Source organism: Schistocerca americana, chromosome 2 (assembly GCF_021461395.2).
Source record: "Schistocerca americana isolate TAMUIC-IGC-003095 chromosome 2, iqSchAmer2.1, whole genome shotgun sequence".
Taxonomy (NCBI): domain Eukaryota; kingdom Metazoa; phylum Arthropoda; class Insecta; order Orthoptera; family Acrididae; genus Schistocerca; species Schistocerca americana.
Genome location: NC_060120.1, coordinates 703,631,151 through 703,655,827, shown reverse-complemented (window position 1 = coordinate 703,655,827; position 24,677 = coordinate 703,631,151). Strand labels below are relative to the sequence as shown.

The 24,677-nt window shown below is 41.4% G+C and overlaps 1 protein-coding gene across 1 annotated transcript in view; it reads right to left on the bottom strand.

Annotated features, from left to right (window-relative positions):
• Nucleotides 1–24,677, bottom strand: part of LOC124596285 (esterase FE4-like) — an 83,592-nt gene that overhangs the window by 45,845 nt on the left and 13,070 nt on the right. Inside the window, exons 3-6 of the mRNA XM_047135377.1 lie at nt 14,155–14,286; nt 13,855–14,005; nt 13,454–13,639; nt 554–753 (exon numbers count right to left, since the gene is read on the bottom strand). Coding sequence (XP_046991333.1) covers nt 554–753; nt 13,454–13,639; nt 13,855–14,005; nt 14,155–14,286 — 669 coding nt within the window. The remainder of the gene's footprint in view (nt 1–553; nt 754–13,453; nt 13,640–13,854; nt 14,006–14,154; nt 14,287–24,677) is intronic.

The following is a 24,677-nucleotide window of genomic DNA, read 5'->3' as shown; positions in this document are numbered from 1 at the left end:
AAGTTTTCTCCTCTGAAACATAACGTAAGTGCTAAGGAACAGGCAAGCCTGTTGATTAAAAAAATCTGCAGGATGCAATGGATAAAGAAGCGTTGGGTTCAAAAATTAAATCACTACTTCTCTAGGAATGTACGTATCACTGACATACATGTTAACACCCCTGCAAAACCCAGTGTCTATTAAAGCCTATTTACTAGTCTATTCAGAATGTTCTTTCTATTTTAATCTGTTGAACTCTCGGTTCATTCACAAAAACAAGTTTTTTATTGGATATGCGATGTAAGACAATTAGGCGAGACTATGACAGTAGTAAGGCAGACAATTATACCTAAGGGATACATCACAGGTAACTGACGTGAAAGTAAGTTACAGCACTATATTTTCCATGAAAATTATTAAATGGATATTATGGCATTCTATGGCATTCTGTAACTTACAATTATTGTTATTTGCTTTTGGTTTGTCAAGACATTTTTCATGTGTTGTAAAACGCAGCGATATAACTAAAAGTTTTTCATTGAATTAAAGAAAATAATGAGTGACATATACATACCTCTTCCGATAGAGCAACATACGGGTCCATCACTAGCGTAGACGGATCTATATTTTTCAGAAAATTTACGAGATCGTTTGAAGTTTTCCCTGTGTATCCCAAGTGTTGGGCAAACCTTATCGCCCTGTCTGTTGCATTTCTAGAGAATGCCCAAGGGTTTAATGTCGATCCGCTCATTGCTATGGCGTTTTTGAATAGACCTGACGAGGAACGAAGTTTTCTGATAAGTAGATGCATTTAAGTAGTAGGCAGACATGAAAACAACACTTTTCCATTTAATAAAGTTTGTATATAAACTGTTTCAAACCGCATTTCTATTTTTATAACGTACGTGCATAGCTAATGTGAGCTGTAAGACGCCAGAGTCAATATTTAATACTGTTTGGCGCATAATAACAATGCTAGTAGTATATAGGCATAGACATAATATTATGTGTATAAAATAAATACTAGTTTAATACACGCTTCCAGGCTCCTCTCTCTGAGAAGTAATGCTGTCAAAGCAGGTAAAACAGAAGGTATCACCTTTAAATGTCGATGTCTCACTGCCATAAGCCGAAACTGATAATACACACTGAGTGTGAGCTTCCTTTTCCAGACGAATCGGAAGTTTGCTTCAGTTTAACCAGCAATGCACACGACATTTTAAGCTCTCTATTATTCATTTCACTTTTTATTGCGTTATCGTCGTCACCTTCGCTAAACAGAAAAACGCATCAACAGTTTGTATGACTTCACTGTTAATTTGTAGTTCTCGCTTTTCAGTTTTGATTACATTGTTACCGGTTTATTGTAAAAGCCTACTTTCAAAACTGCTCCAATTAATGCTTCTATTCCTGGTAGCATTTTTATCTGTTTTAGAAGCAAAAAATACATTCTCATCAGCAAAATAAGGTTGGTTGAGATTAGATTTTCCGCCTTTGTTTCCCTGGTTGCGTAATAAAAAGAGGCCTCGAGGGCGGTTGCAAGGTTTTTGAAGACACAGAAAGTTCTTTCTGACTCCTCTTTCAGTCCTTCATTTCTCGTAATCCTGATGAGGTCTGACTTGTGTTGTAAAAAAGACTTTCATATTCTCTAGTATAATAACACAGACTGCTTCTTAAAGCTTGTCCGGATGTACGAGTATCTTTTTTAATTTCACTCTAGATGTGCGAAGGGCGAACAAGAAGCTTAAGCAAAGAAGCTTCAACTGATGAGGCAATACGGAGGTGATGGAGTTCACCTGAAAAGATAATTACTTACACTACCGTTTTTTTACTATTTTTCTGTAGGAGCGAGTCTTATGTCTGTAGGATAGTGTACCTACGGACGCAGGAAATCTTTTGGTCGGTACTTCAGACTGGAGACTGATTTTAGAATCACATGCACTAGATACCGACAGTTTACTCCTTTTTCAACCGTTTTTGTTCTTGTTAGACATGAGGTTTTATTTTGCGCAGTATTTGTAAATAATTCGCGTTCTACAAATTTAAGTGCTGTGTAATACACACATAAAAAAAGTTTTGCATCACTCGGTTCCGAGAGTTCCGGAACTTGTACATAAAATTGGAATAGAGATCAACATAAACATCTTTTACGCCCTTTTTATTGCTCACGAAAACCACACAAACTGAGATGTTAAAAACGACAGTGTTTATGGCAAGACTGTTTATCTGGAACGAAAATTTTATGACCATTCTGTAACATTAAAAGAAACCATATTCATTATTTCTTCTTGAATTATATTAACAACATACATTTTAGAGAAGTGTAATTAGGCCCACTACCTAAAAATAACTTTTACTACACTCCTAGCAGTGTCAATGCTTGTCCAATAACGCGTACTACCGTCTTTATGAAAACCACAAATAAGTTTAAAAATGCAAATTTTATTCATTATTTTTCACATTTACTCTCAAAATATTTTTGAAGAAGTTCGAGATGCATAAGGACGGCCATGAACCTGCTAATATTGAATAAAACATTCATTGGGGAACTCTGTATTTCCATCATTTTAGAGATGGTTGCGGGACTCGGCTGTTCGATAGAGGACGTCAAATTAAACACCTTTCAACAGTCAAATTTCCAATCTTATTTTATTTGTGCAACAAGTTTCAGCGTTTTGCTAAGCCATCTTCAGACCCCTGGCCGACGTAGAGGAAGAATCTTCTTCGGTTGTGATCAAGTCGGCGGTGATGGTTGAAGTGATAACTGTAGCAAAAATCTACTAATACCAGTATTGCTGGCTCCTGTTTTGATCACAACCGAGGTAGATTCTTCCTACCCATCGGCCAGGGGCCTGAAGATGGAGTAGTAAAACGCTGAAACTGGTTGCCAAATAAAATAAGGGTGGAAATTTGGCAGATGAAAGGTATTTAATTTGACATCCTTTCTTCACTGGGGAAAGTGACAACTCCAAGGTTACATTTTACTTACAAATTTAAAACATGCATGGAACCTACTAGAAGAATTCATTAAAAATTTATATTTATATATTAAAGTATAAAATAATTGAGTAGATTACAATACTTTCAGATGTGAGCATAAAGTACCGTTCCTCCCTTCCCATTGGTGTTGCAGAGGTTAAAGGAAATAAGAAATTTAAATGCTTTCGATTTTTTGTCGTAAAACATGCAGAACGTGAAAGACATAGAACAAAGGAGACCCAACAAAATTCTCCGTTAATTCCGAAGTGCAGAAAAAACATCGATATGGAACTCATTATGGAGACTGGACAGTACTGAAAAAAATCCCTACAAGCACTAGAAATATACTAGACGAGATCGTAAGGTGTCAAAATAAGAAATAAACGAAGAAGTAAGAAATATTATAGAAGTGAAAGAAAATGCAACTAAAAGATTAGAACAAAGGCAGTTACTGTTGTCCAGACATGTCGCAAGAATAAACGAAGGTTGTTGATCAAATTAAAATCAAATGTATGTCCCAACATGAATAAATACAAAAAAGATCAGTGCCATTTTGATAAAATGGAATAAATACCGCCATACAGAAGAGAAGTATAAAGGATGTTGAAATGCAGGAAACATGATAGAATCCTCGCTATACGTTCAGTACCACGGAGCGTGTATCTGATATATCTCTTTCCTGGCTGTTAAAGCCACCTTGCAGAATTTGGTGCCACCACGTCACCAAGTAGCTCCCTGTATTGTTTGTCTCATGAACCTGTGCCTTCCTAGTTCTCTTCTTAGGGGACATGTCTTGATCCTTTCATGGATTGGCCTTAGACCTTCCACGTGGCGGAAAGATATACTAACCTACAGAAGTGGATTATATAAAAAAAAGTAAATTCTTGTTAGTCACTTTGTTTCATTAGTTATTGTTGCTCACCATTTCTTCATTCTCATTGTTGTCTGTAGACACATAATAATTATCTTTTAAATCACAAAGGAAACGATGTTATGTTGTTACTGGTGATCAAAAGATAAGTTAGGAAACAAAAGCCAGGAAAACGGTCAAAATGGATAGAATACATTAACGGTATAGTGAAGAAAGATTCTTCACTAAAATATAAACCCGAAGAGGACAAAAGTCAAAGAGGCTGTGGAATAATCGATATGATAAACAGAAAATGCTTATGGTTTGATTGTAGAAGTTCTTTGTAAATGCTCCGAAATTTTAAAAGAACAGGATCCAATGATAAAAAAATGATCTCAACATGAATTTTACTGTGTATATGCATACAGATGTTACTTATAGCTAAAATGTCTTAGTCTAAATTCAAGTAGAATTATCTTGTTCGTTTGTTCTGCTGCTGGAGTGGTTAGTAGAGAATTTGAGGGGAGTAGAAGGGCAGTGGGTGGCCAGAAATCTTTGGCCAATCTTCTGCTGGTGTGAAGCTGTGCCTCTTTGTTGTGATCTTTGCCATAGCGATTAGCTCCGCCAGTGCACCAGTGATGGAGACGAAGCCTTGGGTTCTCAGAATCGCTGTGGTATCTATCACAATAACGAGGCACAGCTCCATTCCAGCAGAAGACAAAAGTAGACATTGATATCTTGCCATACACTGCCCCCCTCCTTCGAATGCTGCATCAAGTTATTTTAGGTTATTTGCAGCACCAACTAAACGCAAAATACGTCAGTGTTACAATATGCTATAACTATTGTAATACGTATTTATTGTTAGTGTTGTTTTTCCAAAGTGAGATCATTTTAAAACTGCTCAGTGACATTATAACTAAGAAAGTAATGTTTGGAACATATATGGTGTCAACAAATTTATAAGTTAATATAGTTCTCTATTTTTCTCTGATAAAAAGTACAACAAGCAACAGTGCTCAAAACTTAGTTCGCATGAACTAGAAACAATTAAGTCGCACTTGGATTTACAGGCTATCCAAAATTTCTTTTGACTCTTTGATCTAAGAACTGAATAATACTTTTTTGTCCTTTAAGAAAATCCTCAGATTTTGTACAGATATGTTATGATAGGCTGAGAACTTTTAAGAAACACGATTGTATTGGCGAGCGTAGCGTCATTTCTGGATGACATTTACCTCCTGCACAGAAAATGATTGATTCTGAATGGCTCTTACGTAGACGAAGACAAACTCGAAATCCGGAGGAGTTTGAGTATTTGAATAAACAAGTGGAGATAGAACATAAAAGTAATAAAGAAGCAGAAATATGTTTAGTTGAAGAAACGCCGTTCTGAACAGATTGCTGAAGTTACTGCACGCCAAGGTCGCCGAAGGAAATGTGGACACAATCTGAATTATATATGAAGATGGTATCTGTTCTTTCAGACATGTTCGAAAGAACAGATACCATCTTCATATAGATAAAGCTTACCGGCCAATGATCTTCTTCAGTACGGATGCACTCAAATTGCTCAAACTCTTACGGGAATCGGTAGATTGACTGCCGCGAGTAATGAGTATAGTGGGCAGGGGCACTACAAATGTAGTGTGTCGACAGTAAGTTGGAGATGTGGGTCTCACGGGGAGCGTACCAGAGATAAGTCCGTGCAGTCGCATTATCTTCTGTGTCCGCCATGGTCAGTCGGATAATTTCATTGTAGCCATTTTTGTTACTGTTTTTGGTGAATAAAAAAAAAAAAGATTGAGTGTCTGCCATGTAAGCAGAAGATCCTGGGTTCGGGTCCCGGTCAGAGCACATATTTTCAAGTGTTCCTGTTGATATTTATCAACGCCTGTAAGCAGCTAATGGTCTAGATTTCACTGTAATTCCAATCTGAATTATGGTTACAAGTAGTACCAACCAAGGGCAATTTTTTTATTTGCAGGTTTTAAACCGTATAAATATCCAGTATAGTGAAGCTGAAAGACAAATACAAGAAGGCCCGTAAATTTAGGATATTTGGTATCATTTTCGAAGAAAAGAAAAGTGTATGGTCAATTTTTCCGGTGGTTGGCATTTCTAGGGTTAATTTAAACTAAGACATTTTATCCTTAAGAACATTTGTATGTATAAAAGCGCCATGATGACGAAATCATGCTCAAAATGCTTTGCAGTTAATGTTAGGATTAACATTAAATAAAAATGTGTGACTGGTAGTCGGAAAGCACAAATAATTAGTGAAGAAGAGTTTTTGGAAAGAGAACTAATTTCAGGGACAAAAAACAGAAACTTGTTTGCCGACGACATTGTAATTCAGTCATGGACCACAGAGGAGTTGGAAGAGCAGTTGAACGAAATGGACAGTTCTTTGAAAAGAGATTATAAGATGAAAATCAACAAAAGTAATGGAATTATAATAGAATGTAGCCGAATTAAATCAAGTGATGCTGAAGGAATCAGATTAGTAAATGAGACACTAAAAGAAGTACATGAGTTTTGCTGTTTGGGCAGCAAAATAACTCAAAATACCCGAAGTGGACAGGACGCAAATTGCAGACTCGCTATAGAAAGGAAAGCTTTTCTGAAGAAGAGGGATTTGTTAACATATAACATAAATCCGTTACGAATTCTCTTCTGAAGATTAACAATGAATCCATAGTACCAATTGAGGTACGTTTATACTTACAGCAGTGCAAGGCCCAGGTGTGGATCAGGATACAGGCTATAGCGTTTGATCAAGTAAACAGAATGGCAGTAACTGTTATGGTACGAATACAGGGTAATTGCTTCTTGTAGAGGCACCTCGGTCTATGAATGATTAGGAGAAAAGAAGAGCAGTGTTGGTATCGGAACCCTGATGAAGATCATGTGATATGAGTGAAAAGGGAGATGTGATATAGGGTAGGGTTAGTGTCAAGCTGTCAACAAGGCAATCTGCAAGCTCGTGGTGGCTCCGTAATGGTGTAGGATGTGTTTATTTGGAATGCACTGGGTCCCCTAGCCTATCATCTGAACCGATCATTGACTGCAAATTGTTATGTTGTGCTACTTGGAGACCATTCACAGCCATTCGCTGATTTCATGTTCCCAAACAACAATGGAATTTATGGATGAAAATGCGCCATGTCACCGGGTCACAGCTGTTTGCTACTGATTTCAAGAACCTTCTGCTCAATTCGAACGAATGATTTGTCCACCGGGCTCATCCGACATACATCCCACCGAAAATGTATGGGACATAGTCGTAAGGTCAGTTCGTGCACAAAATCCTACACTGGCAATGTTTTCATAATAATGGATGACTACAGAGGCAGCATGGCTCAATATTTCTGCAGGTGACTTTCAGCGACTTGTTGATCCCATGCCTCGTCGAGTTGTCGCACTATGCCGGGCAAAAGGAGGTCCGACACGATATTAGGGGTGTCACATGACTTTTGGCGCTTCAGTGTATGTTAGTAGAGATATCGCAGTGGTTCAGGATCAGTGAGGATTAGGGACGCCTTACGGTTCTGTAAAGTAAGTTTCGTGAATGCTAATTGTTTCCGGCGGTGCGGTAGCCATGTTGAAGAGAAGGGAGGAGGGGTAGGTGAGGAGTAGGTAACGACGTTCGAAACCTTGAAGCACTCTGCAGCGGATAGAATTTACTACCATATGTACATGGTTGACTACAACATTAGAGGTGTTGAGCTAAATAAAAAGAAGCTCGGAAGTAGATGGAAGTGATTCGAAGCGCGTAGGTTTGCAGTTCAAACAACTGAGCAGAACTCCGACGGTGATTGTAAGCTTCATCTATGTCTACTGAAACCAAACTGGTAGAGCTGAGATTTTTCAGTTGCTGGCGTAAGTGGAGAATTTGTATTCAAACTGAAATGTAGTTATGTATGAATTACATTACTACCATATACGGTCGTAATGTTTTGGCCCATCAGTGTATGTATGCATTTCTAGACGATTATTACACAAAACGGACAGGAACGGGATTCACCAAAAATGTGGTGTGTAGGTCTGTGCACTTCACTTAAACAATGAAAGGGGACATATATAGGAATCATTGTTATTACACATACCATTCAGCGTACTCAACTGAAATCGTTTCAATTAAATATCTCGGGAGTTCCCTAAAATATTAAGCCAACTCAAACTACAAATTAATTATACTACTCACAAAATTTAAAAAATAAGTTCTGAGAAAACATTCTGAATTTCATCAAGAGTTTGTTAAACCAATATCACACAGTTGGACCAGATTAGAATCTGAATTTAATTAATAAACACATTTCCCGTTCCTGCATATCTCATGTAATTTACAAAAATGATAAAAATTCATGAAAGATAATGAATATATTCGTAGCTACATACGTTTCAAGCAATACACTGTCGTAAGCATTGTGTGAAAACTGTTGTTGTGGTCTTCAGTCCAGAGACTGGTTTGACGCAGCTCTCCATGCTACTCTATCCTGTGTAACCTTCTTTATTTCCAAGAAACTACTGCAACCTACATCCTTCTGAATCTGTTTAGTCTATTCATCTCTAGGTCTCCCTCTACGATTTTTACCCCCCACGCTGCCCTCCAATACTAAATTGGTGATCCCTTGATGTCTCAGAATGTGTCCTACCAACCGATTTCTTCTTATAGTCAAGTTGTGCCACAAATTCCTCTTCTCCCAAATTCTATTCAGTACGTCCTCATTAGTCACATGATCTAACCATCTAACCTTCAGCATTCTTCTGTAACACCACGATTAGAAAGCTTATATTATCTTCTTGTCTAAACTACACTCCTGGAAATTGAAATAAGAACACCGTGAATTCATTGTCCCAGGAAGGGGAAATTTTATTGACACATTCCTGGGGTCAGATACATCACGTGATCACACTGACAGAACCACAGGCACATAGACACAGGCAACAGAGCATGCACAATGTCGGCACTAGTACAGTGTATATCCACCTTTCGCAGCAATGCAGGCTGCTATTCTCCCATGGAGACGATCGTAGAGATGCTGGATGTAGTCCTGTGGAACGGCTTGCCATGCCATTTCCACCTGGCGCCTCAGTTGGACCAGCGTTCGTGCTGGACGTGCAGACCGCGTGAGACGACGCTTCATCCAGTCCCAAACATGCTCAATGGGGGACAGATCCGGAGATCTTGCTGGCCAGGGTAGTTGACTTACACCTTCTAGAGCACGTTGGGTGGCACGGGATACATGCGGACGTGCTTTGTCCTGTTGGAACAGCAAGTTCCCTTGCCGGTCTAGGAATGGTAGAACGATGGGTTCGATGACGGTTTGGATGTACCGTGCACTATTCAGTGTCCCCTCGACGATCACCAGTGGCGTACGGCCAGTGTAGGAGATCGCTCCCCACACCATGATGCCGGGTGTTGGCCCTGTGTGCCTCGGTCGTATGCAGTCCTGATTGTGGCGCTCACCTGCACGGCGCCAAACACGCATACGACCATCATTGGCACCAAGGCAGAAGCGACTCTCATCGCTGAAGACGACACGTCTCCATTCGTCCCTCCATTCACGCCTGTCGCGACACCACTGGAGGCGGGCTGCACGATGTTGGGGCGTGAGCGGAAGACGGCCTAACGGTGTGCGGGACCGTAGCCCAGCTTCATGGAGACGGTTGCGAATGGTCCTCGCCGATACCCCAGGAGCAACAGTGTCCCTAATTTGCTGGGAAGTGGCGGTGCGGTCCCCTACGGCACTGCGTAGGATCCTACGGTCTTGGCGTGCATCCGTGCGTCGCTGCGGTCCGGTCCCAGGTCGACGGGCACGTGCACCTTCCGCCGACCACTGGCGACAACATCGATGTACTGTGGAGACCTCACGCCCCACGTGTTGAGCAATTCGGCGGTACGTCCACCCGGCCTCCCGCATGCCCACTATACGCCCTCGCTCAAAGTCCGTCAACTGCACATACGGTTCACGTCCACGCTGTCGCGGCATGCTACCAGTGTTAAAGACTGCGATGGAGCTCCGTATGCCACGGCAAACTGGCTGACACTGACGGCGGCGGTGCACAAATGCTGCGCAGCTAGCGCCATTCGACGGCCAACACCGCGGTTCCTGGTGTGTCCGCTGTGCCGTGCGTGTGATCATTGCTTGTACAGCCCTCTCGCAGTGTCCGGAGCAAGTATGGTGGGTCTGACACACCGGTGTCAATGTGTTCTTTTTTCCATTTCCAGGAGTGTATTTATCGTCCATGTTTCCCTTCCTCACATGGCTACAGTCCATACAAATGCCTTCAGAAAAGACTTTCTGACACTTAAATCTATACTCGATGTTAACTAATTTGTCTTCTTCAGAAACTCTTTCCTTGCCATTGCCAGTCCACATTTTATGTCCCTTCTACTTCGACCATCATCAGTTATTTTGCTCCCCAAATAGCAAAACTCCTTTACTACTTTAAGTGTCTCATTTCCTAATCTAATCCCCTCAGCATCGCCCGATTTAATTTGACTACATTCCATTATCCTCGTTTTGCTTTTGTTGATGTTCATCTTATATCCTCCTTTCAAGACACTGTCCATTCCGTTCAACTGATCTTCCAGGTCCTTTGCTGTCTCTGACATAATTACAATGTCAACGACAAACTTCATAGTTTTTATTTCTTCACCATGGATTTTAATTCCTACTCCTAACTTTTCTTTTGTTTCCTTTACTGCTTGCTTAATATACAGATTGTATAGCATCGGCGATAGTTCACAACCCTGTATCACTCCATTCCCAACCGCTGCTTCCCTTTCATGGCCCTCGACTCTTATAACTGCCATCTGGTTTCTGTCAAAATTGTAAATAGCCTTTCACTCCATATATTCTTCCCCTGCCACCTTCAGAATTTGAAAGAGAGTATTCCAGGCAACAGTGTCAAAAGATTTCACTAAGTCTAGAAGTGCTAGAAACGTAGGTTTGCCTTTCCTTAATCTATCTTCTAAGATAAGTCGTAGGGTAAGTATTGCCTCACGTGTTCCAACATTTCCATAGAATCCAAACTGATCTTGCCCGTGGTCGGCTTCTACCGGTTTTCCCATTCTACTGTAAAAAAAAATTGTGTTAGAATTTTTCAACCGTGACTTATTAAACTGATAGTTTGCTAATTATCACATATTTCAACATCTGCTTTCTTTGGGATTCGAATTACTATATTCTTCTTGAAGTCTGAGGATATTTCGCCTGTCTTATACATCTTGCTTACCAGATGGTAGAGTTTTGTCAGGGGTGGCTCTCCCATGGCTATCAGTAGTTCTAATGGAATTTTGTCTACTCCCGGGGCCTTGTTTCGACTTAGGCCTTTCAGTGCTCTATCAAATTCTTCACGCAGTATCATATCTCACATTTCATATTCATCTACGTCCTCTTCGATTTCCATAATATTGCCCTCAAGTGCATCGCCCTTGTATAGACCCTCTTTATACTTCTTCCACCTTTCTGCTTTCCCTTCTTTGCTTAGAACTGGGTTTCCATCTGAGCTCTTGATATTCATAGAAGTGGTTCTCTTTTCTCCAATGGTCTCTTTGATTTTCCTGTAGGCGGTATCTGTCTTGCCCATAGTGATACATGCCTCTACATCCATACATTTGTCCTCTAGCCATCCCTGCTGAGCCATTTTGCACTTCCTGTCGATCTCATTTTTGAGACGTTTGTATTCCTTTTTGCCTGCTTCATTTACTTCATTTTTATATTTTCTCCTTTCATCAAATAAATTCAACATCTCTTCTGTTATCCAAAGATTTCTACTAGCCCTCGTCTTTTTATCCCCCCTTTATCCTCTGCTGCCTTCACTATTTCATTTCTCAAAGATACCCATTCTTCTTCTACTGTATTTCTTTTCCCCGTTCTTGTTAGTCGTTCCTTAATGCTCTTACAGAAACTCTCTACTACCTCTGGTTCTTCAGTTCATCCAGGTCCCATCTCCTTAAATTCTCACCTTCTTGCCGTTTCTTCATAACCAATAGATTGTGGTCGGAGTCCTCTTCTGCCATGGAAATGTCTTACAATTTAATAACTAGTTCCTAATTATCTCTCTTACCATTATATAATCTATCTGAAACCTGCCAGTGTCTCCAGGCCTCTTCCACTTATACAACCTTCTTTCATGATTGTTAAACGAAGTTATGCTCTGTGCAAAATTCTACCAGGCGGCTTCCTCTTTCATTCCTTACCCCGATTCCATATTCACCTATTACTTTTCCTTCTCTTCCTTTTCCTGCTATTGAATTCCAGTCCCCCATGACTATTAAATTTTCGTCTCCCTTCACTATCTGAATAATTTCTTTTATCTCATCATACAATTCTTCAATTTCTTCGTCATCTGCGGAGCTAGTTGGCATATAAACTTGTACTGCTGTGGTAGTCGTGGGCTTCGTGTCTATCTTGGCTACAGTAATGCGTTCACTATGCTGTTCGTAGTAGCTTAGCCGCGCTCCTATTTTTTATTCATTATTAAACCTACTCCTGCATTGCCCCTATTTGATTTTGTATTTACAAATCTGTATTCAACTGACCAGAAGTCTTGTTCCCACTATATCTAACTTTAATCCATCCATTTTTCTTTTTAGATTTTCTAACCTACCTACGCGATTAAGAGATCTGACATTCCACGCTCCGATCCGTAGAACGCCAGTTTTATTTCTCCTGATAACGACGTCCTCCTGATTAGTACCCGCTCGGAGATCCTAATGGTGGACTATTTTACCTCCGGAATATTTTACGCAAGAGGGCGCTATTATCATCTAACCATACAGTAAAGCTGCATGCCCTCGGGAAAAATTGTGGCTGAAGTTTCCGCTTGCTTTCAGCCGTTCGCAGTACCAGCACAGCAAAGCCGTTTTGGTTAATGTTACAAGGCCAGATCAGTCAAGCATCCGTGTAGGTGCCCCTACAACTACTGAAAAGGCTGCTGCCCATCTTCAGCAACTTCTCAACAGATACCCCTCGGTTGTGGTTGCACCTACGGTACGGCTTTCTGTATCGCTGAGGCACGCAAGCTCCCCCGCCTCCCTCCCCCCCCCCCCCCCCTCCAGTAACGCCAAGGTCAATGGTGCATGGGGAAGGGGGGGGGGTGAAAACTTGTGTATTGTTAATTTCCTGCTGTAGATTGTTTTTCTTATTATATGGTTAACATCATTTAAGATCTGTTCTCGTTTCACAATATGTTAGACTCTAAAAGACTGTTAAATTTGGCACTGTTAAGTGTGTGTTGATAGGGCTATAATTCAACCGCAGTGGTAAGATACAGATATAATATGCAGCTGAAATGGAACATATCAGCACACATGTATGCTATTATACCTCAAAAGACACAAATTTCTATGAGAGGTAAATGTTATTCTGTGCCACTACACGAGAATTTTCACACTTTTTGGACATCGAACGGTGTTCTGCTTATGCGATCTATTTTGACAAGTTAATGTTCAAGTTTTTTTGGCTATGGATGAGCGTGAAGACTCAGAAACATGCTGTGACTAATAAATACAAACTGTAATGGTTGGTTCCTAAGTGCTCTTAATTATTGTAAAATGCTTAATAGTTAGTTCGATACCTCCGCAGTTAACAGGTTTTATCCCCGCAGATTACTTGAAAATGTTTGACTTGCCTGTGCTCAGTGGCGATACGACGTGATAATGAATGGATGCACCGCCAGCGCTTTGTCCAAAGATGGTCACTTTTTGTGGATCACCACCAAATGCTGCAATGTTCCTCTGCACCCAGCGAAGAGCCTCTGTCTGATCTTTCAGACCCATATTTCCGGGGACGACTTCATCACTAGTGCTCAGGAAACCTAAAGAATGTTCGTTTTTTTCTTATTAGTGGACTCTAGTCTTAAGAACAAGCGTACGTAACACCATGATACTAGAGCAGTATTTACAGGCATACTACGTACAGGTAAATATTGCGTTTTCAGTTGTATGGTGCAGACATAGATTTCAGCACATAGTTACTGTATACAGGATACTTTATACAACGAGTAACTTTGTTGATAACACAATTTCTTACCTAGGAGTCCGAGACGGTAGTTTATGCTGACGAGTATGACATCTTCATCCACGAAGTAATTTGGTGTCGCGCCCTGGCCATAGCCTGATGTGAAACATCCACCATGGATAAATACCATAACAGCTTTCTGTGTTCCCTGCTGTAAGGCCGTCTGTAAAACCATATAAACCCACTTCAGTGTGTCAGACGAAAAGGCAAATAAAGTCTTAAAAATATTTATTCAATCCCATTTAGTTTAGAGATTGTTCTTAAAGGTTCAATTTGTTTCTGAGATTTGTTATTTATGCTGAGTTTGCCTACCTGTGGGCCAAAAACATTGAGGAAGAGGCAGTCCTCATTCCCAGCCGTTCCACTGCCGCTGATCTGAGGACACTGCGAGCCGACCGCCAGGGCGTCTCTAACACCGGACCAAGCTGCTTTGGTTACTGGAGGCTGAGAAGAAACTAAGTTTTCACAAGGCGCCAGAATTAAAAGCGGTACAAAGAGCTTCTAAATAAAGACAGTGAAAATGAAAATAAGTGAACAGAATACATAAACTTGGAATGAAATTGTTGAATGCAGAAGAGTACGTTTACATCGTCACTTGTATGTTCGAGGCAGCAAAGTCCTTGCTAGACGATCGTATCTATGACGATTCTGAACACTGAAACAAATCAATAAAAGTGCAAAGTGGCAAGATTTTGTTCTTGGTTTAAAGTATGAAATTATCGTCCAAGCTCTCTAAAAAAATATTCTTTGAACTGCTACACGTTTACGCCTTACGAAATGGCTCTCAGAGGTTTGGTTTGAAATAATAGTTACTTTGTGCAAAATCTCTGTAAGGTTAACTTATTACGATAATTTTTCAAGATTACGACTCGTACACACACACTGGTGCGTGTGGAAAACTCCTTATCAAGACTGAAGGTGTTAAATTTGCCCAGTTATTAGCTTTGTGCATAAGTTCGTAGCGTTTATGTTTTGCATGTCGGTATTCCGGTTGCCATGGGTGTACTAATCGAATGTAATTTTTATTTGTAGTTCACTGTTGCTACTTGAGTTTATATATTGTCATTTGGAGATAATGAGTTGAGCTGTGGACGCTAGAAAATAGAGTGGCAAGTGGAGAAATCTGAATATTCCTGACACACTCTTATGCTCAGGTTCAGTACAGGGGTGTGAGCACAGCGAGAAACATTTGCGTCGTGTATGGGGATAATGCTAATGGATAGGCCACGGAAAAACATATTTTACTCTTTTCAAGGAGAATTGTTTTGGCGTTAGCGACTCTGCATGTAAAGCAGGAAGACCTTCACATTTTGATGAAGATCGTATAAGCTCATTAATCCACAACGATTCAGGTGAGTGTACTCTAGAACAGGCAAATGTGATGAACAATGGTAGTTCGTTCCACTATCATGTGACATTTGCTTGCAACGGGGAGGGTTCAGAAATCGGGTATCTGAGTAAAGCATTCTGTAAGACAAAATCATAAAAATCAGCGCAGGGTCATATGTGCACTTTCTCGTCATAAATTGGCTCCAGAACAATAACCGCCCATTCCTTATCGTCACTGGTGCGAGAAAGAGTGTCTTTATGCTAACGTAAGGAAAAGAAAGAATGGCTGAGCCCAAATCAAGCAGCACCTTCCCGTACAAAGACGTGCGCGCATTACAAAAGGTAATGTTATGCATCTGGTGGAACAGCGACGGCTCTGGTGTGCTACGAATTGCTTCCCCGAGATGCAACCATCATTTTAGATATTTATTGTCAATAACGGAGACATTGTCGTAAGATCTTGTGGGGCCAAACTGCTTAGGTCATCGGTCCCTAAGCTTACACACTACTTAATGTAATTAAACCCACTTACGCCATGGATAACACACACACATGCCCGAGAGAGGGCTCGAACCTCTGACGGGTGGAGCCGCGCGGACCGTGACAAGACGCCTAGACCGCGCGGCTAACGGAGACGTCATCTAATCCACACAGAGGAGGAAGATTGTATGAAGTGATGCTACTCCATGATAACGCCTCCCTAGATTCTGCTAGACTGACAAAAAACACTGTACTGGAGTTGGGTTGGGAAGCAATTCCGCAATATCTTGCGGCCTCAATTGAACAACGTTCAACGAACTTCCTTTATGGATGAAAATGCGCTCTAAACATGGCTTGACGAGTACTTCGCCTCAAAACCACATGATTTCTACGGTCGCAACATCGAACTGTTACGCCAGCGTTGACATAATATTCTAAGTAGTGAAGAAGAACATATTTTTGATTATTAAAGTTCTGTTATGTGTATTTGTCACGTTAATTAAATTTACGGAAAAACGCTGCAAACTTATGCACCAACCTAATATTAAGTATAAAGTAAGTACACGGAAAGCATTCTGGTCTATTTAAACCAGATAATACGAGTTTTAAGACAAATATTAAAAAATGATCTCTGAATTACAAATATGAATCTTCCACCTCAGTCTTCAGCATTCTAATACGTGTGGATGCTAGAACAAACATCTATGTGAATCTCGCAAGTAGCAATATGTATTTCCGAATATGTGACAGGATACATGAAGAAAAAGCGACTGTTAATGCTCACAACATGATGACCTTCTCTGTGATTACTCTCATCAGTGATTTTCCACATAATTCATAGCACTAGAGAAACTGAGAAGTGTACAGTTGGGTAAATTAGTATCTTGTCGTGCACGAGTCTGCCCGACAAGAAATTCTAGAGAGTATGTGTAGCCGGCCGATGTGGCCGGGCGACTCTAGGGCGCTTCAGTCTGGAACCGCGCGCCGCTACAGTCGCAGGTTCGAATCCTGCCTCGTGCATGGATGTGTGTGATGTCCTTAGGTTAGTTAGGTTTAAGTAGTTCTAAATTCTAGGGGACTGATGACCTCATATGTTAAGTCCCATAGTGCTCAGATCCATTTGAACTATCTGAAGAGTATGTATAATAAAAAAGACAAGACAGAGTCCTATGTGAAATTACTTCAAAATGTATAACGGGGTCAGGACACACACGATTTTTTAGCAAAATTAATACAGCTGAAGGAGTCAACAACCCAGTGGGGCGTGTCGACCTTGGACCACCAGTGGAAACACGTTAGGCAAGAGGGGCAGCGAGAGAAGGGACGAAGGCAGTGCCTCGTCAAGTACGAAGCTGTGTCAAGCTGTGACATCAGGCACCCACTAACAGCGATCTCCGGTGCAGGCCGGCCACTCTGTCAGGTGCAAATGCAGCTACCGGCTAGCCGTGCAGGATGCCGCCAACTACGAACTGGGGACCGTGGACAGTACTCTGGAGACGGCTGATGGTAACCAGCATTAGGTCCCCAGCTGGAAGGGATCAATCCAGCTCCTGGCAGCATCAAGGCCAGGCGCGACCCGTAGACCCGCGGCTAGCAGAGGCACTGAAGCTTAGAGAGGATGCCCGCCTGTGTGTCGAACACGTCATGGTAAACTTCTCGGTAAACGCTGCAGTCGGGGACCGATACTGCGTGGCTGGGGTTGGCGGTATTGATGGCCCCTTGACCCAGCTCTCTTCTGGCAAGAGGTCACTTTTGGTCACATTGACCACGGAAATAGCGCAGCGCCAGACCACGGCAGGGTGTAATCCAAGTCAACAGTGCAGAAGCCCCTCCCTCGCAACATGCTACGTGGACAATATTCGAGCCATTGTAGCAAGTGGTAGGGGGCCGCATGTGAAAGCCAAGCTTGCTCCGGTGGCGGGCCGGAGGTTTCCGTCACGTCAGCTTATCACTTCTCCATCTTTTGCAGTGGAATGTGGCGGCCATTCTTTCGGTTCGCCTGCCCACAGGTTACGGACACCGATTTCGAAAGGTAGCGCCTTAACACACTAAAGCTTCTCTTTAAATGAACTTCATAGAGCATCAAAATAGTGGTAGAGATAATACTACTGGATTACGACAAGTAAGCTGGGAAACGCTTGTAAATAAACACTTGTCATTTCATGAGTGGAGTACGCTATATGAAGAAGTAAATGAAAGGATCAACTTCCTACAGTTCCCTCTCAACTCACAACTGAATGGAAAACTAAGCGCAGACGTGGACAGAGAGAGAGAGAGAGAGAGAGAGAGAGAGAGAGAGAGAGAGAGGTAGGGAGGTGAGGGGGAGGAAATCTTATTTAGAGACTTATACCGTAATATTCTTCTCGGGTGTGCAGCCGGTTCATAATGTCATCTTGACACAATTTTCAGCGGTCCATCTGACCGCCATCTTCAAGTGAGAGTGCTGGTACATGATCTCGCCGGAACTGACTTCTCACCGCATGCAGTGGCCCCTATATAGACCGCACAAAGCCCACAAGCGTGCGCGAGAAGGTACCGTAACTGCCCTCTAGAACAAGTAAACATGCAGCACCCCAGTGGGGGAAACAGGCGAAATTGAGATATCGCTATCAAAAAATCACGGCACCTTCTCGCGCACGCGTCGTGGGCCTTCTGCGGCCTATATAGGGGCCGCCGCTTGCGCTGATACGTTAGTTCCGGCAAGATCGTGTTCCAGCACTCTCACATGAAGACGGCGGCCAGATGGACCGCTGAAATATTGTGTCAAGATGACGTTATGAACCGGCTGCACACCCGAGAAGAGTATTATCAATTATTACGCCGCGAAAGCCTTCGTAGTCAGACTTATAACATGATAACGGACATTCTATGGCGCAAATAGGAAACACAGTATACCCTGTTTTGTACTTAGTGCAAATTGCCGTAGTTATACTTACAGAGGAAATTGTCCACCTTGTATATTTATTGACAAAAGGGAAACAAAACTGCTCGTACCACTAGCGAACATTTTATGGTGGTGTATTATTGTGCGACTGTTACCTGACTTTAAATTGTATTCTTGCTGTGTCACACGTAATGTCAAAAAAATTAAGTAGCAATACACTCGTAGGTTGCTGAAGATGTCTTTTCTCAGCCTCAAGGCAAAAATTGTAGAGACACTATGGAACTTCACTAAAAACGAAATGCAAAAATGCATTGAGATGTGGAAAAAAAACTGTGAGGTCTGTGCGCGCTTAAAGGGTTGATGCTTTCCAGGTCACCACCAAAAGCAATGTCTTTCGTAAGTAAACAAAACTGAAGAATTAGTGTCTCACTTATACGTATGTATCCAGTCACACAGAGAAGATTCATGACGAAACGCAGGAAATTGTCTGTACAGAACTGACAGCCCACTGCTTCCAGTTGATAGATGTTGCTGAAACAGCGGAAGGACCAGTACAAAATCAAGGTTAACAAATAGAAGCGCCCTTATAAGCAACGACAAAGAGTACTTAAAAAAAGAAAAAAAGTACTCATATCTGTTATCTGTAGGGAAGATGACCCTCGTGAAATAAAGCCCATGAAGAGTTAGTGTCTCTTCACAAAAAGCAATCCTAGAAGAACTAATTTGGAAGATAATGCCCAAATTTTTTCCTTACGGAGACAAGTATACAAGTTACGCCTAGCCAACAGCGTATTCGCGAAACTATGAGTGTGGTGTCACCGCCAGACACCACACTTGCTAGGTGGTAGCCTTTAAATCGGCCGCGGTTCGTTAGTATACGTCGGACCCGCGTGTCGGTGCTATCAGTGATTGCAGACCGAGCGCCGCCACACGGCAGGTCTAGCACTCGCCCCAGTTGTACAGCCGACTTTGCTAGCGATGGTTCACTGACAAAATACGCTCTCATTTGCCGAGACGACAGTTAGCATAGCCTTCAGCTACGTCATTTACTACGACCTAGCAAGGCGCCATTACCAGTTACTATTGATGCTGCAAAACATGTACCGTCAAGAGCGATGTTCACCAATTATGGGTTAAAGTTAAGTATTCCAGCAGCTACGTACGTTTTTTGTTAGTCTCTTTTCCTTGACCTGTTCCAGACCTCACGCCAGCCTGCGTGAGCTAAATCGCGTGCCTTTCGGCTTCCTCTCATAGTGGGTTGGCTGTCTTGCGAATCCACAACAATGAGAATGCGTAGATTTCGATGCTCTAAGAATATTATAGTGAAGAATGGAACAGAAAACTGGGGAACTGTTAAATGACGATCAATTTTGTCTTAGGAAAAGTAAACGCACAGAAGATGTAATTCTGACGTTGCGTTTGATGATGGAAGAAAGACTGGAGGAAAACCAAAATAAGCTCTTTGGATTTGTCGACCTGGAAAAACTTTCGGCAGTGTAAAATGATATAAATGTTCGACATTCTACGAAAAATATGAGTATTTACAAGAACCGAGAAGGAAAACTAAGTTTGGATGGCCACGGACGAAGAACTCAAGAAGGATGTAAGACAGGAGTGCATCCTTTCGCCCCCACTGTTCAGTCTCTAAATAGAAGAAACAATAACGAAAATAGAATAAAAGATCAAGGTTGGGATTAAAATTCCGGGTGAAAGGATAGCAATGATAAGATTCACTGATGTTCTTGCAGTCCTCAGTGAAAGTGAAGAAGATTTACAGGCTCTGTGGAATAGAATGAACAATCTAATGAGTACAGAATATCAGCTGAGAGTAAATCGGAAAACGACCAGTGTAATCTGAAGCAGTAGCCATGAGAGTAGCGAGAAACTTAGCATCAAAATTGATGTTCAAGAAGAACATAAAATTAAGGAATCCTGCTGCTTTGGAAGCAAAATAACCCACGGATAGATAATATTCCATGCTAATTTCGAAAATCATTCGAGGAAGTTACAACAGAACGACTACTCACGTTCGTTTGTAGAAGGTACAAGTCTGGCGATATACAGTCTGACTTTTGGAAAAACGTCATCCACACAATTCCGAAAATTGAAAAAGTCTCCAAGTGCGGGATGTATCGCAGAATCAGCTTAACAGCTCTTACAGCCAAGTGGTGACAAGAATAATTTGCGGAAGACAGGAATGTAAACTTGAGGACGCCGTAGATGACGACTAGCTTGGTTTTAGGAAAGGTAAAGACACCGGAGGAGGTAACTTTTACATTTCGGTTGATAGTGGAACTAAGAGTAAAGGAAATTCAAGACAAGTTCATAGGATCTGTCGACCTGGAAAAACCGTTCGGCAATGTCAAATGGTGCGATATTTTCGAAATTCTGAGAAAAACACGAATAAGTTACGGAAAATGAGGGTAGTGTACAATATGTACAAGAACGAAGACGGATCAATAAGAGTAGAGGATCAAGAACGAGGTGCTCGAATTAGACCGGGTGCTAGAGAGGGATGTAGTCTTTCGCCCCTTCTATTCTATCTGCATATAGAAGAAGCAATCACAGAAATAAAACAAAAGTTCGAGAATGGAACTGAAGTTCAGGGTGAAAGATATCGATGATAAGATTCCCTGATGACACTGGCATTCTCAGGGAAAATGAAGAAGAATAGCAGGAGCTTCTGAATGTAGTGGACAATGTAATGAGTACAGAAAATGGACGGAGCAAGGAGGACATAAAAAGCAGACTAGCATTGGCAAAAAATGCGTTCTTGCCAAGAGAATTATACTAGTATCTAACATAGGCGTTAATTTGAGGAATAAATTAATGAGAATGTAGTTTGGAGCACACCACTGTATGGTGGTGAAACATGGACTGTAGGAAAACCGGAAAGAAGAGAACAGAATCATCTGAGGTGTTCTGCTACAAAAGAATGTTCAAAATTAGGTGGACTGTTAAGGTAAGGAATCAGGAGGTTCTACAGAGAATCGGCGAGGGAAAGAGTATATGGATAACATCGACAAGAGGAAGTGGAAGGATGGTAGGACAACTGTTAAGACATCGCAGAATTGCTACTAGAGGGCGTTGTAGAAGGTAGAAATGTAGAGGAAAACAGAGACTGGAATACATCCAGCAAATAAATGAGGGCTATGTTCCAAGTACTACTCTGAAATGTTGGCACAGAAGAGGAGTTCGTGCCGGACAGCGTCAAATTAATCAGAAGACTGATAATTCAGAAATAAATAAATAAATAAATAATAAAATAAAACGAAAACGGTGCAGTTTCATCTAGTCAAGTGTATGACTGGCAGCAGTATTCAGTGTCGTTCTTTGGAGTAGCACTCCGGGCAAATGGTAAGTCGAATATTCTTTATAATGAAATAGTGTCGATTTATTTCAGGTCCTGATATAATCTAGAATAAGGTGTAAGGTTCTCTTTATAAGTCGTTCCAAAATACAGTGTTGTATTTTCACACACTTTATTTGCCTGGGATGCTAGGTCCATTCTGTTGATTGATCAGTACAACGCCAGTAACAGGCAGACTGTCGTTTCAGATACCTTCCCATATGATAGTCTACAAGAGTTAACTCAAATATGTGATAACCTGTTGCAGATAACGCTCTCTGAAATCTCACGGAACTTGTGCTTTCGCTGTCTTCGCATGAGATGGTTCAAATGGCTCGGAGCACTATGGGACTCAACTGCCGAGGTCATTAGTCCCCTAGAACTTAGAACTAGTTAAACCTAACTAACCTAAGGACATCACAAACATCCATGCCCGAGGCAGGATTCGAACCTGCGACCGTAGCGGTCTTGCGGCTCCAGACTGCAGCGCCTTTAACCGCACGGCCACTTCGGCCGGCTCGCATGAGATGATGCGATGTGAATGCGAATAGGGAGGTGTAGCTTGAGAGGTTTAGAGGCGTCCGTCGTAATGTGGAGTTTCACATGAACGGCCGAAAAAAGCACGTGTAGGTTTCTCAACAAGCTGATAAATGCGAACCAATGAGATGCAAGCCTGCTTCCTACGTCACGCCCCGAAGTCATCAGAGGCCACTTTAAAATACAACTTTCGCAAGCCAAAGTACAGTATTCAGTGATTTTTGTATTAGAACAGGTATTTAATAAAAATATGCTAGTTGTATATGTTAATTGACGTCTTTAGCAACTCTGACAGAAGTCTCATCAAGAACAGACGTAGCCGGGCGAAGTGGCCATGCGGTTAAAGGCGCTGCAGTCTGGAACCACAAGACCGCTACGGTCGCAGGTTCGAATCCTGCCTCGGGCATGGATGTTTGTGATGTCCTTAGGTTTGTTAGGTTTAACTAGTTCTAAGTTCTACGGGACTAATGACCTCAGCAGTTGAGTCCCATAGTGCTCAGAGCCATTTCAACCAAGAACAGACGTGTTCCACTTTATTTTAAAGCACCTTCAAAATGGTTTGTTCTCGTACAATTCTGTTCATTATGATCATTATCTCTTCGCATCCTTTAGTTATTGCTTAAACGGTTTTTATTCCGTATGTTTGTTGTTGTTTATTGAATTCTTCTTCGTCTCCCGCGTGTATGTGTTGGGGTTTTACGCACAGCACTTTCCCTGCTCTTACCACATTCAAATTTATGTGATGGGAATTATCACTATCCTCTTGCCATTTCGAGTGTTTTGTTCTGCTATTGCGGGATGTGTTCGTCTTTTATGTTCTGATAGTGGTGAAAGCATCTCCTATTGTTCTGCGGGTGTTTATATTTTCCGACTGGGAGAGAGAGAGAGAGAGAGAGAGAGAGAGAGAGAGAGAGAGGGAGAGGGAGAGAGATGTCTATCGTCTATTCTTCAAAAAGGCCTTACTGACCGAAAGCTATTTTGTGACAGTCTTTTTGTTGTGCCTATCTGTGACCCAGTATCTCCGCTATAAGGTGAATAGCAACTTTTCTTTTCATAATTTTAATACAGTATATTGTATTATGATGGTACTATTTTCTAGAAGTTCTTTCTTTTATTTTGTTCATGAAGATATTTTACAACTTTCCCAACATTAGGGATCCCACTGGCAATCCTTCTTTTGGAAAGAATTCTTTGTTGAATTCAAAGTAATTTTGGTCAATAATGAGGTGTAGGGGTTCTCTGCTCACTGTTATGTGTTCTTGTGGTAACTAATTGCAAGTATCTAGTTCTTGTTATATAACATTGATTGTTTCGTTGACGGGGATCGTGGAGTACACGTTTTCTACATAAAATAAGACCAAGATAGCTCTACCTGGAATGTCTAAGTCTTTTATGAGGTTTATTAGTTCCTCTGTATTTTTAACTGCTCTATTATATTTTGTTGTGTACTGTTGTGTGAGCCTGTTTAGCAAATGTCTGATGAGGGAATATATGGGTGCTTTCCTATAGTTAATAGCAGGTCTCACTGGCGTATTTGCTATATGAACCTTTGGCTGGCCTCGGAGTTTTGGGGCATTGGGATTCATGCCTGTCATATAAGCCTTTCGCTGTCTCACAGTGTGTGTTTAATTGTCTTTAGTGGATTTTTGTGTGGGATCTGTTTGTTGGGTCTGACTTTAATTTTGTGAATTTATGCTGTAAAATGAATTCTTGCGACTTCTTACTGTATTCTTGTGTATTCACTAAGACAACTGTATTCGCATTGTCTGACTTCGTTATGATTAGGCTGTCTCTGCGTAATTTTTCCTTAGGAGTTTCCATATTTTAGCTTCTGCCGTTTTCTCTCTGGTTTTATTGTGTTCATCTTTGTATCTATGATGTTTTTAATTTCTTTACCTTATAATTCTCTTGTTGGACTTACGTTCATGGTGCTTGTTTCTTTCTTCTGTTCTTGAGACAGTATATTCTTAGATTCTATGATCAGATTTTCTACGAAATTTCCATTTACTTTTGTGTTTACATGTGATTTAAGCCTTTCTGAATAGCTGTGTTTCTTCATGTTTAAGCTTGACGTCTAACAAAGGAGGATCAAATGGACATTCACCAAAAATCTGGCGTTTACCAATTCCAGATTAACAGCTGTTATGCTCCACAACTAGGACAGACAGGCAGAACTTTCGAAATAATGTTTAACGAACACAATAAAGCATGGAAATAATGGCACCAGCCATTCAACATGTGGAGGACACTTCCGGC